Below are 17,378 nucleotides of genomic sequence, written 5' to 3' on the forward strand. Positions count from 1 at the left end.
CTTACACACAAATTCAAAGAAAAGTTTCTTGATCATTTCAATAGTCTTGTTTTTCCACATCCCTAAATCACAATGCATTGAAACCTCATCTGAATATCAATATTGAAGAATGGAATTACAGTCCCTTAAGAAAGAGGCATTTTACCCCAAACCTCTGCTCCTTGCAAATAATTCAAAAGGACATCCTGTCATAACTGTTCTTAAGTTACCAGTCTAACCAAGCAGGCAAGCAAACATGTCAGTCAACCCAGTATCTTCACGATCAACGTAAAGTAAAGTGGCTTTGAGCCCTTATTACACACAATACAAAAACATTCATAAACAGCGCATACTGGCCTCTAGTGGCCATCAGGAGTAGGACTGCAGGTTAGCTGGGCTGAAATCAATTGGAACACAGAACGTCATGTCTACATGAACAGAAAAGTACAAAGGGTCAGTGATTTTTTTTGCTGTTTTTTTCTGATTTGCATTCCTCTATTGGCCAATGAATGACAAGTGTATTATTTTATTTTTTATTTTTTATTTTTTTATGAATGCATAATCCTCTATCATACTCTTGTTTACATGCGGTTACTGGAATAATTCAGGGGATTCTTTTTGTTTTGATTCAGTTTGTGTAGACCCCCAATAATCCACGGCACTGGGAATGATCTGGACAGAGCACACCATAATGAAATCATGCACTGCATCACTCAATCATATTGATTCAAAAATAGCAGATATCTAATATGCAATCTTCTCTGTTGAAACAGCCGAAAGATCACATTCACAAAGGCCTTCATTTTTTAGCTCCCACACACACCAACACGCAAGAATGGTCGCCCTTGGAGGACTGTTGTATAAAGCTCAAAGCATAATGTTTTAAGTTCAAGGAATGACTCTCCCTAGAATGCATTCTTCATAGGTAGTGATGTATGCAAAATATGGGAATACCCAAATAAAGCATTTTAAAGGAAATGGTGACCAACGCGTTACACATTGTACCTATGGTGTAACCTTACTTTTGCATGACAGGGTTATTTCTTCTTACAGTGAGCAATGAGCATAGCACTGTGACTTAGCATTTTGGTTTTTCTGCTTTAGTACTCACACCATCACTTAGAAATGCCCACTGCCAAAAGACACTGACAAGCTGCCTCCTGAACAGCAATTAATGTCACAGCAGGCAGCATGAATCTAAATCATTACAATACAGTACCTTCATCTGTCCTAGAGATTTAAAACATACTTCATAATGCTGCCTGACGATATCGAAAATTAGACGTCATGCTTGAAATGAAAACCTTGGAAGTGCAATATTATCCTAGAGGAATGACAATGAAATAATAACGGCATAAGTGCAGGTAAGACCTATAAGACGGACGGTAAGACAAGGTCTATATGGGTCAACTTTCCATAATAATTATAAAAAGGTAGCATAAACACAAAAAGTACCACTAAACACAAAGCTATGAAATGTAAACCTATCAGAGTTAGAGAAAGGGACTACCCCTCAGTCTTAACCCAAAGGGTGGTTAATTAAGGATATTAGTTCCACCAGGGAAAAGGAGAAAAAGAAACATGAACACTCCCTTTTTACAAGTACCTCTGTTAGTGGTCATAAAAAAGAGATACAATGCCAGTTACACAGGCTCAGATTTGTTCCCTCGTCCTTGACTAAATCACATATTCACTAGTCTCCATGTCATAGGAAGTGCTTTTTAATCCAGGGGTTTTCAACCTAATCTGGGTCCACGAACCCAGCCAATAATGTACTGTATAACACAAATAGTACCAGAGTCAGTAGAACGTGAGGGGTTTAAGAGTGCACCTTCACCGGAGGGAACACACTTTCCTGGTCCTGGTGATTGTGGTTGTGGTTGTGTTGCGTTTAGGCCTCAGACTCCAGGTCCTCCTGCCCTCCTCCGTTGGCTGTGTCTCCTGGCTCGTTCTCCAGCAGGAGGAACTTGCCGTCGTTGGTCAGAGGCATGGACTTCATCAACTGGGCTAGAGCCTCTGGGTCCTAACGGCAGCCAAACACAGGTTCAGATAGGAACTACAGGTAGCATTTGCTAGCATACTAGCGTACTGTAACGAGTAGCATTTGCTTTTTTTTTGCCTACGATTACAATAAAGATTTCATAAACTGAGGAGATTATTTGCGGTTACCTTCTTGGCTTCTATGATATCCTTCCCCAGGCTTATCGTGTAACATATCTGTGAATAAAAGATATGCTATGAAATAATTCGAAACAGACTATTGGAATTGGAATACATAGCATACACTCGTTGACTCTAGGCTTATGTGTTCCATAGTAACATTTAGTCTTAAAGCAGTACATTCAAGGTGTATTTGGCTAAAGTTTACACAGTACAGTTTACGCAGTATACTGTAGGCATGTGTGTGTGTTTAAGACATATGTGTGTGTTTAAGACATTAAGTACCTTCTCCCCTTCCGTGTTGCTCTCGAAGATAAAGGCGCTGAAGGAGGGCTCCCCCACCGCCTCCCCATCCTCGCTCCAGTCCCGCAGCTCCACCACGAAGCCCATCAGTCTGCCATTCTCCTGGTGAGCCGCAAACACACTCACGTCCTGTAACTGGAACTGAGGGCGAGGGCAGAGAGTAGGACAGATAGGGGTTAAGGCACATGTACATAATAGCAGACAAGGATAAATCACATCAAATACTTGGAGTGAAGCACTAGCTGATTGCTGTCAAGTCCCAGGTCTACTGTAAGAGTAAGATACAAGTATATGAGATAGTATACCGTTGAAGTCACTTACACTTATTCTTGTGACTTGTGTCTGAGGGTCAATCAGCCTATTGGAATGACACAAGGGAAAACAATTTAAATAAAAAAACACCCCAAATGTTTATTACTTAATCTTTAATCTTCCTTATTTTACTATTTCTACCTGACATGACTATTAATTCCACTGACTTCTCTACAACTTTATTAACCCCAGAGGGACCGACATTGTGCATAGGAACCTCCTTCAGTGTCCCCCTGTTAGCGTTAGCCTCTTACCTGAGGCAGCTGCTGGAGACCATGAGGTGGGACTCTGTCGTTCTGAAGATGTTGTGGATGGCTCGCGCTGCCAGGACCTGCCTCATGGCCTCATAGATCACTTCCTGGTTGTGTCCTGATCGCACAGCCATGGAGCCCAGGAAACGCACCACAAACACCTGCTGGAGCAGGGAGTCTGGAGATACACACACACACACACACACACACACACACACACACACATACATACACGCACATGCACCACAGGACAGAGAGGATCAGGGAATGATATACTGGCAGCATGTGGGGTATAAAAACAGCAGGATTGTGAATGGTATTACCGTCGCTTTCTGAAGAGCAGTCGTCATCTGTTTCTCCAAACGGGTTAGTGCGCCTGTCAGGGAGGAGACACGCACACGCACACGCACACGCACACAGATACACAGATACACACACACACACACACACACACACACACAATTACACCTTGTGGCTCCGTTATGACCTCCCTTATGGCTTTCTGGAAATGTTGTCCCATTCACATCACGAAGCAGCTTCCAGGAAATAGGAAATGACCCCATGAAGAGGAAATGAAGAGTCTTCCCCAGGGCTATGGCATCTCTTTACCTTCCTCCGCCTCTGTTCTGGTCCTGGAACTCCATGGCAGGCAGCATGATGTCAAACTGGATCGGCGTGCCCGGGGCTATCAGGTCCTCTGGCTCAGGAGCAGCGGAGGTCTTCCGAGACGCACGGCTGGACGACTCCACCCCGCCTGGCTTAGCCCTGCAGAGAGAGCAGGAGGAGGGACAGAGAGGTGGAGAGATGGAGAGCAGCAAATGTGATTTCAGATTTTCTCTGTTCAATAAAATATTCTCCCGATATTGTTTTCCCATTTCCTCTGACAGGGGTCAGGTCTTCTACTCAGCAGGGGGACATGCTGACCTGTCAGGGTTGGGTGAGCCCTCTTGTCGCTTTTCAAAGCTGGTGATGGGAGTGACCGCCTGGATGGCTGTCTGGTTCAGCCTGATGGCCACAGCCTGTTGACCAGTGGAACAAACAGACCAGATATTAAACGGTGCACGGGGAATCATTAATAATACCACAACGAGGCGCAGTTTAAATGAATGTGCAATAACACTATGTGCAATATGACAACCTTAGGGTACATAGAGAGTTAGAGTACATTAGAGTACAGCACAGTGTTTTATTTGTATAGTATAGTATAGTGGATAGTGTACATAGCCTTTATTTATGTAAACCAGCTCTTTTCCCTTCTTGTTTTTAGTTTTTTTTTCCTAGCACCAGGGGAGCCCCCCCTCCCAAATTTCGTTGTTTGGTACCTGTACTATATCAATGACAATAAAGACCATTCATTCATTCATTCATTCATTCATTCAGTTTGGCTCATTCTATTGAAGGATATGGCAGGTGTAGAGTACAGCAGGTTGGATCAATACACTGACAATCTATGTTATCACTATGGTAAATACCACCGCCAATGTCATGACGAGAGTAAAATAACACGTTCACAATAACATACAAGTCAATATACATCATTATATACTGTATATTTCTGCAGTATATGAACAGTGGTCGTTGAAGGCAGTATTTGACCCTGATCTCGCCTCTGTGTTGTTTAGGTCTTGTAAGTGTTGCTTCCTGCTCTGGTTTGGGCCAGATTTAAAATGCTTCTACCGTAATTCTATTTTGAACAAATGACTGACTGGCTCAGGGGAGCAATGAGGAGAGGAAGTAACAGAACACAACAATGGCTAATATGGCTGGATCACACACACACACACAAGTCCACAGACAATGGCTAATATGGTTGGATCACACACACACACACACACACACACACACACACACACACACACACACAAGTCCACAGACAATGGCTAATATGGCTGGATCACACACACACACACACACACACAAGTCCACAGACAATGGCTAATATGGTTGGATCACACACACACACACACACACACAAGTCCACAGACAATGGCTAATATGGCTGGATCTCACACACACACACACACACACACACACACACACACACACACACGCACGCACACACACTAGTAGAGCCTCTGTTGCTATGCGAGCGTTCACCATCATCAATGAGGCTGGTTCGGAGTCCACAAGATCATTCGATAAATCTGGATCATAAAAATACTCAGAACCAGCCCTACCCAGTGGCCCCCAGTGTAGACCCCTATCATATCTTTAAAGCCCGTTGCTGGTAGAAGTCAAGCAGGTGTCGTGCCATTGCAACACTGCTGCACTGCGGCCATGATCACACAACAATAAAAACAAGCTTATCTCAGCCTACGCCTATGATTGTTTCAGAGAACAAGACTCATAAAACAACTTACTAAAGAGCTTTACAATTGCTTTATTTGACTTGGCAAGGCAAGGCAAATGTATTTGTATAGCACATATTCATACAACTTAATGGAGACTAATAGTGCTTTACAATAAAACATGAGATAAAATAACTCAATAATTAATGAGCGAAAAATAAAAACGAGTCATCATATAAAATTCACTCAAATTAAAAGCTGAACAAACAAAGTAAGATACAGTAACAATTTAAAAGGTTCAGGTTTAAAAACAATAAATAAAATCTCTCAGTTAAAAAAAGCCTAGCCTAACTCTTTGAAATACACTCAATGAAAAGCCGAACAGAACATAAACGTCTTCATCATATTTTTTAAATTGATACAGAAGGGGCTGACCTAATCCAGTTTGACAGCATGTTCCAGTGTTTTGCTGCATAGTGAGCGAATGCTGCCTCACCACGTTTGGTGCTCACTTGAGGAACTATTCAAAGGTTAAAAAGCCAGCCTCAGATGATCTTAGGGATCTAGCAGAATCATAAGGCACTAGTATGTTTGAGATGTATTTTTGCCCTACACCATTCAGAGATTCACACACAAGAAACATGATTATAAAAATCGATTCTGTGAGATACAGGGAGCCAGTGTAATGATCTAAGAATGGGAGAAATGTGATCAAACATCCTAGTTTTAGTCAGGACTCTTGCAGCAGCATTGTCTAAGTGCCTGTTTGGAGAGTCCTGAAAAAAGGCTGTTGCAGTAGTCTAACCTGCTAGATATAAAAGCGTGGATGAGTGTGTGCAGCAACCACTAGTCTCTTCTTTTAGGCTCCAAAGAAAATAGTCTCAGTCCTGTCTTTGTTTAATTAATTTAAATCTGACATATCCAGTAATTACTTTTATCAGTGCAGTCCATAAGGGAATCTATTGGTGCAAGATCATCTTGAGAAAGGGCTACATAAATGTGTGTGCATACATGAAGCAACCTTGTTATCCTGAACGAGGTTGCATTACAACGGGAGCATGTATAAGTTGAATAAAAGAAGCCCTAATAGAACCTTGGGGAACTCCACGTCATGCTAGTGCGGTCAGATATATAGTTACCCACTGAGACAATGTAGACCCTGTCCTGTAGGATCTAAACCAGGGGTAGCCAACACGGTGCCCGCGGGCACCAGGTCGCCCGCAGAGACCACGCGAGTCGCCCGTAGGGCAAGTTCTAAAATTACCACTATTTACCATGAAGGTCCCTTTAAAACATGGGTCTCCAACATGTGAAAAAAGGTTGGAGACCCCTGATCTAAACCATTGTAAAACTGTCAGATACGCCTACCCAGTTTTCTAGCCTCCTCTAAATGACGCAAGGTCCAATAGCACTAGGACTGAGACTTTTCTCGCACCTATAGGTGGGGTTTACAGTATAGTACAGTGTGTGTGTGTGTGTGTGTGTGTGTGCGTGTGTGTGTGAGAGAGATGTGCTAGAGGAGGCATACCGTACCTCAGGGTTGTCAGTCAGGTAGATCTGTCGAGAGATGTTGTTCAAAGTGCAAATCCACTGGGAGAGAAGACAAACACACAGGAGGTTAGATTCACAATAATATCCGGAGGGGCGGCTGTGGCGCAGGAGGTAGAGCCGGCGTCTAATGATCGCAAGGTCGGCAGAGTGGCAGTTTGAACCCCGGATGGCCACATGTTGAGGTGTCCTTGGGTAAAACACTGAATCCCAAATTGCTCCCAATAAGCGGGCCGGTGCCTTGCACGGCAGCTTGCCGCCATTGTTGTGTGAATGTGTGTGTGAAGGGGTGAATGAGAGGCCATTGTAAAGTGCTTTGGAATAAGGTGCTATATAAGTCCATTTATATCTTACAAAACAAATAACAGCACTTCACATAACAGAACTAATACAAGGTGTGACAGGCAGGTCAAATGTGTTTCCAAAAAATATATCTGAACAGGTTGTTATTTGTTGCAGCAAAAGCTTTATCCACATGGATCAAAGAATCCTATGAAATGCAGAACTAAAGATTTGACTAATACAACAGAATACCTACTTCTTCATATTCCTTTTTGCTCTCTGCTTGGAGAATCATTGACCTAGATTAAGACAAGAAAATGACATCAAACACATTGTTGTGGTGAAACATCGTGGGATTAGACAGGGTTATCGAAGACTCATATGAAGGTCTGGCGTACGTTTTACCGGTGGGGGAGGTGATCTGGAAACAGTAGCGCCTGTCCTCACACTCCACGGCCATCACCGAGCTGTTGTCCAGGTCCAGCACCATGCCGCCGGCCACCGCCCCGCGAGGCTGGCACATCAGGTTCCCTCCCTGGGTGAAGAAGTACAGTCGGTCCCACGCTGTGGTGACAAGGCCCGTTTTACTGTAGAGGGAAGGGAGCAAATACACAGTGGAAAAAGGAATTTTAATAAAAATGTCAAAAATGTCAAAAAGATAAAATAAGATATATACTGCAAGAGTACTTCAACTACACAACTATACAGAGAACGTAGAGCAGCAGGACAAAGTATGCCTGAAGAGGACCAGGAGGGTATTCCATCAACGTCGCTAAAGGAACATCCAGGTTCATGAGATATCAAAAAGAAGCCTGGATTTTCCTTTAGCGACTTTGATGGAATACCCCTCTGGTGTGGTCGGAACATAATTGTCATGTATAACGGCGAAAATACAAGGCAAGGGTCAACCTCAGCAGCATGTGTGCGCGTGTATTTTCGCCGTAAGCCATACTAAATTCTGCTGCTGTATATTCTCTATATTTAGTTTAGTATCGACCCCCTGGGCCATACTCAACATTTCAGATTTATTTTGCGGATTTGCTGTCCGATCTGGTGACCAGGCTGATAGGACGAACATGTGACATACTCTGCATCACGTGGAATCAGCTGTCCGCCCCTGAAGGCCAGCTGCGTCCTCCTTGCCATGCCTGACTGAACCTTTGTGATACTTACTGTTCCCTCCGGTTGTTTACCCTATTCCTACTAGGCTATTTAGGACTAAGAACCTCTTCGGGCCGAGCTGTTCCTATGCACTTTGAGTCAATTGTCTTGTAAAAAGCGCTATACAAATACATTTCATTGACTTACTCTATTAATACATTTCTTGTCATTTCTTGGGGGGTAGTGGTGGTCTAGTGGGTAGTGAGTTGGACTTGTGATCGGAAGGTTGTGAGTTCAAATCCTGCCTGAAACCACACCATTACTAGTGTGCCCTTGAGTAAGGCACTTAGCCCTCAGTTACTCCAGGGGGAATGTCCCTGTAATTGTAAATCGCTTTGGATTAAAAGCGTCTGCTAAATGGCAAAATTATATCACAACCTATTATATATAAAAATTTGTCACAACCTTTCAGTCATAATACGTCACAATGTAAAAACATCAAGCCCTAAACTGAAAACACCAACAGAATATGAAATACCGGCGGACCAGTCACAAAAAGAGAGCCTTGAGTGAAAGACGAAGGAGTAATATCAAACGGCTCCTTACTTCCTGATGTTGAGGTAGCCTGCCTTCTGGATAAGTGTGCGGTTGACGGGGTCAGGGTCGCGGTCGGGCATGTAGACACTGTCCTCTACGGAGAGGAACTCCCTCTGGGACATAAGCATGGCCTCTGCCTCCGATTCTAGCTGGCCCTGGATACTGACAAGAGAAAGAGACAATTAGAGAAAGAGAGAGTGAGAGGAAAAAAGAAATTAAAAAAAAAAAGAGAGAAAGAGGTTATACACTCACAACATGCAACAGCAGAGCACACACCCATTTGACACAGACAACAGATATGGGGACAGACAAACACGGATCCTTGAAAAAGTTAGACAATACCTTTGTGTCATGCTGGACACTGAGGCGAGGAAGGTGTCCATTTTCTTGGAGACTAGATCAATGCCTTTCTTGAAGAAGTTGATCTGGGGGGGGGGGGTTTGGGTGACACAGAATGGAGACGAGTCCGTATCATTGCAACCTCTGACATGACTCATTTGAACTCGGCGACGGTGTGTAGTGGGCATGGTTCACTTGCTGGAGGGTTACCTGTGCCTGCGTGTAGCCCAGCATAGGCTCCAGCATGGCTATCCTCTTGCGGTACTGCAGAGCATTGAGGGCACAGTAATACTGCATGGAGGCCTGGTGTTGCTTCCTCCTAGTATAGGCCACCTCCCCCACCAACTCAGCCTTCACCTGCACCACAATACACAATCAATGATGTGATCAATGATGTGCACACACAATGTAGAATCCCCCCCCACCCCATTGTTCCTAGAGCTGGCGGCTCTTAAGTTGGTAGCCTAATCAATCTATGTGACCAGCCTAAGTGCTTTGGAAGAGGTTTAACTGGTACGAAAAAAATCAATCAGAGAAAGCGTTATCAATGCAGGATAGAGGGAGGTCGCTACCTTTTCATTCGCCTTCTTCTTGGGCAGTCTGCTGTACTTGACCATGGCAGCCTCATGCTCTGGTGGGGAGAGAGGAGAGAGGAAGGGACTTGAGTCTAATACTAACTACTGACTTCAAAAAAGAAATCTTAAAAGAGGGAAGAAACCTTTCCATACATACCATCGCTGGCGATGCCGAATATCTCTCTCAATGTGCTTACCTCTGCAAATACACATTCATTGCTTCAAACACCGTGGCTAAGCAGAAAACCATCAACACCACAATTAGGCACGCAAATCAATATTAGATTAGATTAGGATTCAATTTAATTGTCATTTCAGAGTACCAGAGTTTTTCTAACCCTAAGTACCAGACAACGAAATGCAGTTTAGCATCTAACCAGAAGTGCAAATAGTGATATAACACATGATAAAAAAACATAGTGATAGGTACAGTATGGCCCATCACAAGTACGGTAGTTAGAGGTATATACACTTATGAGCTATGTACAGTTAAGGTAGCTATGTACAGTATGGTATGTATATATGTATAACTAGTGGCTATATCAAAGGAGGTATGTGCAATGTGCAAAAATATGGTATGTGCAAGGATGTATAATCAATTGTTGATTTTTACTCATAAAATGTGATGTTTTGATGATGGCATGCTTGTCTACCTGTGAGATCCTTCTCTCTGAACTGAATGATGGGGTAGACCATCCTGTCAGCCATCTGTGTGGCCAGGTCAGAGTGTAGTGCGTTCAGCTGGGGGGGACAGAGATTACACTCAGAGCCAGACAGATTGATTGTTGCTTAGAAGGGGGTTCCAGGCGGTAGCAGATTCAAAAACAAATGCAAATCACAAAGCAAAATCTAACTTTTGAACGATTTGTCCTAGAGACACCAAATCAACACTAGCAGATCTGCCACCTCAAGACGAACAAAAGAGCTATTGGACTGAAAAGATGCGTCCTAAGAGATATATTTTTGAATTTGAAGAAAAACACAAAAAAAGTCTGATCAACATGAAACTTGGTACATAAGATGTATGTATGTAGATGTAAGTTGCGAAAAGTTTGAGAAAGAAACGTCACAAAATGACCACGCTACATGCAAATTAATCATCACCATCATTAATGACATATGCAAATGAGGCTATGTCGGCCACATTTATGCAAATTAATGTGAAACCTCAAGACAGTGGTGAGGCTCAAGACAGTAGTATGACAGATGTCTAGCAAATGTCACCATGATCGGATGAAGGTGCCACATGCCACTCAATATTCTGCATATTCTGCAAGGACAAGTTCATACTTCTATAAATACACAGCTATATGCAAATTAATATGTACCATCAATTATGACATATTCTGATAGAGCTATATCAGTCATTGTTAGTCTAATCAATCTCAAAGTTAGTGTGCTTTGAGACAGTGCCATAACAGAGATGTGTAGTAAATTTGAAGTTACCCTCTGGGTGAACAATGACCAAACTTGTGTGTGTGTGTGTGTGTGTGTGTGTGTGTGTGTGTGTGTGTGTGTGTGTGTTTGTTTGTTTGTTATAATGCCTCTCCAGCCAGCACAGGCCAGGCAAGCGACTGGACCCCCATGACTGTGTGAGGCAGACCCATCTGTTCCAGCCCTCCCAGTACTTACAGCACCACAGGTCTCTGGAACCATGGCCTCTTCATATTCTAGCATCCTGACAGTAGAACGCATTAACACTACATTGTGTTGTTGTTTTTTATGACCCTCTTGATCATCCTGATGGAAGCACTAATGCAGTGAGAGGCCGCATCATTTTTACACATAGCCAACCTAAACCAGAGTTAGACCCCAATCACATGCACGTGCAAATGCACACACACAGGCGTGTGCGTGTGCGCACACACACACACACACACACTCACACACACACACACACTCACACTCACACACACACACACACACTCACACACACACACACACCCACACGCCTCACACACACCCACACCCACACGCCTCACCTCCCCCACAGTTTTGGCAAAGTGCTGCAGAGTGGTAATCACTTCTTCATCACCTTTTCCAAGGGCAAAATTCTGGAGAGAAAACAAATAATATGGGGCATGAAATGCAATAAATTGCCAGCTGACACTGTGAAGCTACAATTACAAAATTCACCCCATAATTCTGGCATGCATTGTGCAGTAAAAGGGCCAATATGCTAATTAATCCAATATTAAAATGCTGAGTTTTCTGGAGAAAGATGCTACTGTGGCATGCAGGTATGGCAGCCAACAAACTGTTCCAGTACAACACACTGCAGTTATAAACCAACATGCCGTCCTTATTTCACAGAAATATGTTCCAACAAGTTAGCATAATCTAATTAATCTTGTTCCACACTTAGGACAGAGACATGAGTTCATTTCGTCACATGTGCAACTGTCCAACAGTCCCGGTAGTACCTACTTTCTTCTCATAATCCAGGAGCTGCCTGGAAAGCTGCTCTGTGGCCAGTCCCATTTCACTCTGAGGGTCAGAGAGTGGAAGACAGGAAGACGTTAGGTCACTGAGCTACACAATACAGCTTATTCTCAGTCTATGCAAAGTGTTACCCCCTTTCAAGAAGCTATAGCTTTCACAAAGCAAACTGCACATATCAGGCAAGTATAGGATAATACCTGTACTGTACGTCTCATCACATTAATAGCCAGAAACACCTCAAATCAGACACACAATACTGTGTGTGTATGTGTGTGTATATGTGTGTGTATGTGTGTGTGTGTATGTGTGTGTGTGTGTGTGTGTGTGTGTGTGTGTGTGTGTGTGTGTGTGTGTGTGTGTGTGTTACCTGGGCTCCGAACACCCTCTGCATAGACTGTAGCAGCTGGTTTGTGTAGTCTGTGAGTGTCCCTGCATCCTCCTCGAACACACTGAGCAAGGACCGAGTCTGGAAAACAAAGTGGGGAAGACAAAACAATTATGTCCAAGGACAAAAACAAATGGTGGCGATAGACAATGACACAGATGAACAGACAAACGGGTGTGAGTTTCCCAAAAGCTTTGTAATTTGTGTAGCTAGTAGCCTACTTCATTTCTTGCGACAACCTAGATGCAAAGCCTCAAGGGAAAGGAATAGCAATTGTAAAATCAAGCAGCTGTGAACTGTAGCCTATATTTACACTGTATCTATGTGTTTATACTCTTGATTTGAAATGCAGGTTTTCCTAGATTTAAAGTAAAAAATAAATCATTCCTTGATTTGAGGGAGAAGAACTGAACAGGAAAAGGAAGTTCCTGTAGAAATTAGGGCTGCAACGATTAGTCGACATAACCGACGACGTCGATCATAAAAACTCGTCGACGTGGAATTTTATTGTCGACTAATCGTATATTTTTAACAAGTAAAAAAAAATCTTCTTTTTATTTTTTTAAAGCTTGTTATAAAAAAAGGTAACATTAACATGAAACATGAAATTATATTAAACTAAGATAATGCGACGGTTATCTTAATTTTTCAAACCTGCTCATTACAGAAAACGTAAACAACATTTCTATCATCGCTTGCGCATTCAGGCGACGAGGCAGTCAGAAACATGTCAGAGTCACGTGCTACCAAGCGGACCAATCACGTGCAGTGCGGTCTGCGTTGTTCTGCGTAGCACTAGCCCCTTTTTGAGATTCTGGGGAAGGTGCGCGTCGTCGGTGTGACGCAGAAGCATAAATCCGTTTATTATTTATTTTGTTTCATTGAAACAAAGATTGATTATTGTATGTATTAAATGTTTTGGAAGGTCCAAATTCAAATATTTCATGAGTCATTATTTGAATTTGCAATGGGAACGTATGTTAAGCCAGAGAGACTGGACAACAGGGTGACATTCACAGGTGTGCAGACTTGAGAAGGTGAGGTACAACATGCACTGGAGCCCGCGGCCACACGACTAATCGCGACTAAGCGGGAAAATAATCGACAGATTAGTCGACTACCAAAATAATCGTTAGTTGCAGCCCTAAGAAATTGTGTGTGTGATCTCTATCTTTAAGATATGTTCAAGTAGGATAAAGCTTTTGGTAAACATGGAAACTTGTGCTGCAATGTCAAGGACCGAAGTCTAAGAATTACAATAAAACTTGAAACTTGATGGGACTTTTAAGTATGGTGAGTATCAAAATAAAAACTTAAATTGTTACAACACTAAGGAAATTATTTAAGAACTAAAATGTGCAGGGCAAAATATAAGTCTCTAGCATAATGGTGAACTCAACAACTCAAAAGTCAAACGTGTTAAAAGGATGGGAATAGTATAGCCTGCAGATAATGCAATGCACATTATAGGTGTGTCTGGAGGTGATGTCCATGTATGATCATGTTCAATCCGGCACACACCTGGGGGGTATTCCATCAACGTCGTTAAAGGAAAATCCAGGCTTATTCTGATTGATCACAAAATAAACCTGGATTTTCCTTTAGCAACGTTGATGGAATACCCCCCTGGATGCAAATTGCGGGCACAAAGTAGTTTATAGCTATTCATCCAACTCACCACACCTGTCCCCACCCTAATACATCTGCATTTCTCTCCTACACACACCCTCATATCGTGAGTTTAGAATGATAAGGTTCTATCTCTGTTTAGGGCAGTTCAGAGATATTGAGCGTCAAAGTTTTTACATTCCATTATGTTTTGTGAGACGGAACCTTTGTATTTGATGAATTACTAACTAAAAAATGTCAACATTTAAAAAAAATAACACCACACAGGCATTAATAAACAAAACAAAATTTGAGATAGAACCTTATAATTCTAACGTCACGATATTGAGCCTGGGTCTGCAGAGCAGCTGACATATTATTGACTGACCCAACTCAAACCCCCTCCCATAGCCCGTAAAAACAGGCCCAACTCTCTCTCTGTCTTTTCTGAACAGTGATGTGAAACACGTATGTAATAGCGAGTAGTTGATGTTATTTACTAACTGTGCTATATTATTGAAACAGTCCAAAATTAATTAGGCTAATAATAACTGTTTTGTCGAGGCACTTAGGGGAAACGCGATTCGCATCACGTCATCCAGACAGGGTACACACCCTCTATCGAGCAATATGCAAATTCAGTGGAACTGGACACTCTGTAACCCGATAACAATTTAGACTTTAGATTTAGTGATGCATTGTAACAACATGATCATGCAATGACGACCAGCCCAGAGGAATGTTGCTTTCTTTCTCCAAACAATGAAGCGATTGAAAGAAAGCTGTCACAACATCGAGCAGTGTGTAAACACAACGGGGAGGGAAATTGCGATCTGGCAACTTGACACAATACAATGACACCTCGTTTTGCTATTAGACCGTTCCTCTCCAAAGCGTTTAGAGGATTGTATCAACAAATAGAATAATTATTATGCCTACCTGAGGACTGTCCTGCAAAGCTTCTTCTAAAAGCAATGTATGGACGGCGGGCATCTTGTCTACAGCGAAGAGAGGACAAGGCTTGAATTATTGAGAGTGTGGGACTCTCTTTCCCAGAGAGCTTTGTGCGGATGTGGGTGACACGTGGAGTTTGCAGGCGGTCCCTGTCCAGTCAAGCAGAGTGAGCTGAGCGGTCAAGAGCATCGACGTATTTGTTGACCAACGAGCGCGGCACACAATCTCCTGTCGTGCAATAATTGAACAAAGAATGTGTTTATTTGTTTTCATAATATTTCTGCATAGGATTTAATATTAGCTGTTTTATAATGCATCGAATTATAGGTCTGGTCTACACAACGATTGGAGTGTGTAACAACAGTGTCACCCTTTGGATGCAGGGTAGAATTACAATACCGGTACTTGTCTTTTCAAATACTACCAAAACATACATGTTGCATTTTAGGCAAAAAAAAAAGAAAGATAAATGATAAATAAATAAAATAAATGATAAATAAATGATAAATAAATAATGATAAATAATATCATTATAATAATAATAATGATAAATAATAAATAAATAATAAATAATAATACATTATTATTAATAATAATAATAAATAATAATAATAAATAATAATGATAAATAAATGATAAATTTAAAATGATATTACTGTCATGATTAGATTGCACTCTGTATACTACAGTATACATATAATATCATGTGATAATTATTAATAATAATGTTAATTAATAATCATATTAATTAATCATCTAAATGAATTAATTTAAGTAATTTGGTTAATTTAGCTTTAAAATAAAGAGGAAGAGTAAATTACTCTTTCAAGACATAACATTCATAACATTTGGCAGAGAGTCATTGGATTACAGAGAGGGATGGAACAAGGTATTGGCTTAAAAACCTTTCAAAATTGCATATAATTCAGCAAAGCCAATAACTCAATATCTCTGTAATCATACTTTTCTGTTTTCTACCCACAATATCTATAGTGAATAGAAACATTAAATGCAATGGGAGGAGTGGAAGATCTACTGTGGGTGGGGAGGGGTGGATGGGTGTGTTGGGGGGAGGGGTGGGTTGTGTGGCGGGAAGGGGGAATTTGAGGGTTGGATCATGTCGAGTGGGGAGTGGGGGTTAGGAGGGAAAAACAGGTGGCGAATGACGTACAGAGAAAAATGAGTTTCCCGAAAGCTTCATAGCTTAAGTAGTACTTAATTTTTCCCGACAATTAGAAATTGTAGGATCAATGTTTGCAGTTGTCTGTGTGTGAACAAACACAATTTGTTCAATCAAGAACGTTGCTGGACTAGGAGAGGTGTGGGCCTGGAACATGACAAGAAATTAAGTACCACTTAAGCTATGAAGCTTTCGGGAAACTCACCCTAGAAGAAAAACATAGTCGAGTGAAGGAGCGGTAGTGGTCGTATGAAGGGGCAATGGAGGGGTGGATGTGTGGAAGGAAGGGGAGGGGTGGATGTGTGGAAGGAAGGGGTGGGGTGGATGTGTGAAGGGGAGGGGTGGGTGTGTGGAAGGAAGGGGAGGGGTGGATGTGTGGAAGGAAGGGGAGGGGTGGATGTGTGGAAGGAAGGGGAGGGGTGGATGTGTGGAAGGAAGGGGAGGGGTGGATGTGTGGAAGGAAGGGGAGGGGTGGATGTGTGGAAGGAAGGGGAGGGGTGGATGTGTGGAAGGGGAGGGGTGGATGTGTGGAAGGAAGGGGAGGGGTGGATGTGTGGAAGGAAGGGGCGGGGTGGATGTGTGGAAGGAAGGGGAGGGGTGGATGTGTGGAAGGAAGGGGAGGGGTGGATGTGTGGAAGGAAGGGGAGGGGTGGATGTGTGGAAGGAAGGGGAGGGGTGGATGTGTGGAAGGAAGGGGAGGGGTGGATGTGTGGAAGGAAGGGGAGGGGTGGATGTGTGGAAGGAAGGGGAGGGGTGGATGTGTGGAAGGAAGGGGTGGGGTGGATGAGTGGAAGGAAGGGGAGGGGTGGATGTGTGGAAGGAAGGGGAGGGGTGGATGTGTGGAGGGAAGGGGAGGGGTGGATGTGTGGAAGGAAGGGGAGGGGTGGATGTGTGGAAGGAAGGAAGGGGAGGGGTGGATGTGTGGAAGGAAGGGGAGGGGTGGATGTGTGGAAGGAAGGGGAGGGGTGGATGTGTGGAAGGAAGGGGTGGCGATTGTGGAGGGAAATAAGGGAGGGGGGTGGATGGGTTGGGGGAGAATGGAGGGTTTAGCTGTATGGGGGGGGGTGTTGAGTG

At 42.9% G+C, this 17,378-nt stretch overlaps 1 protein-coding gene across 1 annotated transcript; it reads right to left on the bottom strand.

The window, feature by feature from the left end:
- Positions 1-453: 453 nt before the first annotated feature.
- appl2 (adaptor protein, phosphotyrosine interaction, PH domain and leucine zipper containing 2) lies at positions 454-15,178 on the bottom strand. The gene is made up of 21 exons (XM_080544921.1): positions 15,110-15,178; positions 12,545-12,643; positions 12,163-12,222; positions 11,718-11,789; positions 10,389-10,476; positions 9,893-9,934; positions 9,733-9,791; positions 9,371-9,517; positions 9,164-9,246; positions 8,831-8,983; positions 7,522-7,710; positions 7,380-7,422; positions 6,827-6,883; positions 3,930-4,024; positions 3,615-3,770; positions 3,329-3,381; positions 3,009-3,183; positions 2,764-2,800; positions 2,425-2,583; positions 2,149-2,196; positions 454-2,002 (listed from the first exon to the last, which is right to left on the bottom strand). The coding sequence occupies exons 1-21, from the start codon at positions 15,161-15,163 to the stop codon at positions 1,871-1,873; spliced, it is 2,001 nt and encodes a 666-aa protein (XP_080401047.1). The 5' UTR covers positions 15,164-15,178; the 3' UTR covers positions 454-1,870.
- Positions 15,179-17,378: the final 2,200 nt, after the last annotated feature.

The sequence above is a fragment of the Nansenia antarctica genome, assembly GCF_963989245.1.
Source record: "Nansenia antarctica genome assembly, chromosome: 14".
NCBI classification, from domain to species: Eukaryota; Metazoa; Chordata; class Actinopteri; order Argentiniformes; family Microstomatidae; genus Nansenia; species Nansenia antarctica.

Bases quoted from the DNA above. Each gene is read 5' to 3' on its own strand.
- appl2 (XM_080544921.1), bottom strand. From the start codon at position 15,163: ATGCCCGCCGTCCATACATTGCTTTTAGAAGAAGCTTTGCAGGACAGT. The intron at 3,771-3,929 runs GTCAGCATGTCC...CTCTCTCTGCAG, and splicing joins GGCTCACCCAACCCTGACAG to GGCTAAGCCAGGCGGGGTGG. The intron at 3,382-3,614 runs GTAAAGAGATGC...CCTCCCTGACAG, and splicing joins CAGAACAGAGGCGGAGGAAG to GCGCACTAACCCGTTTGGAG.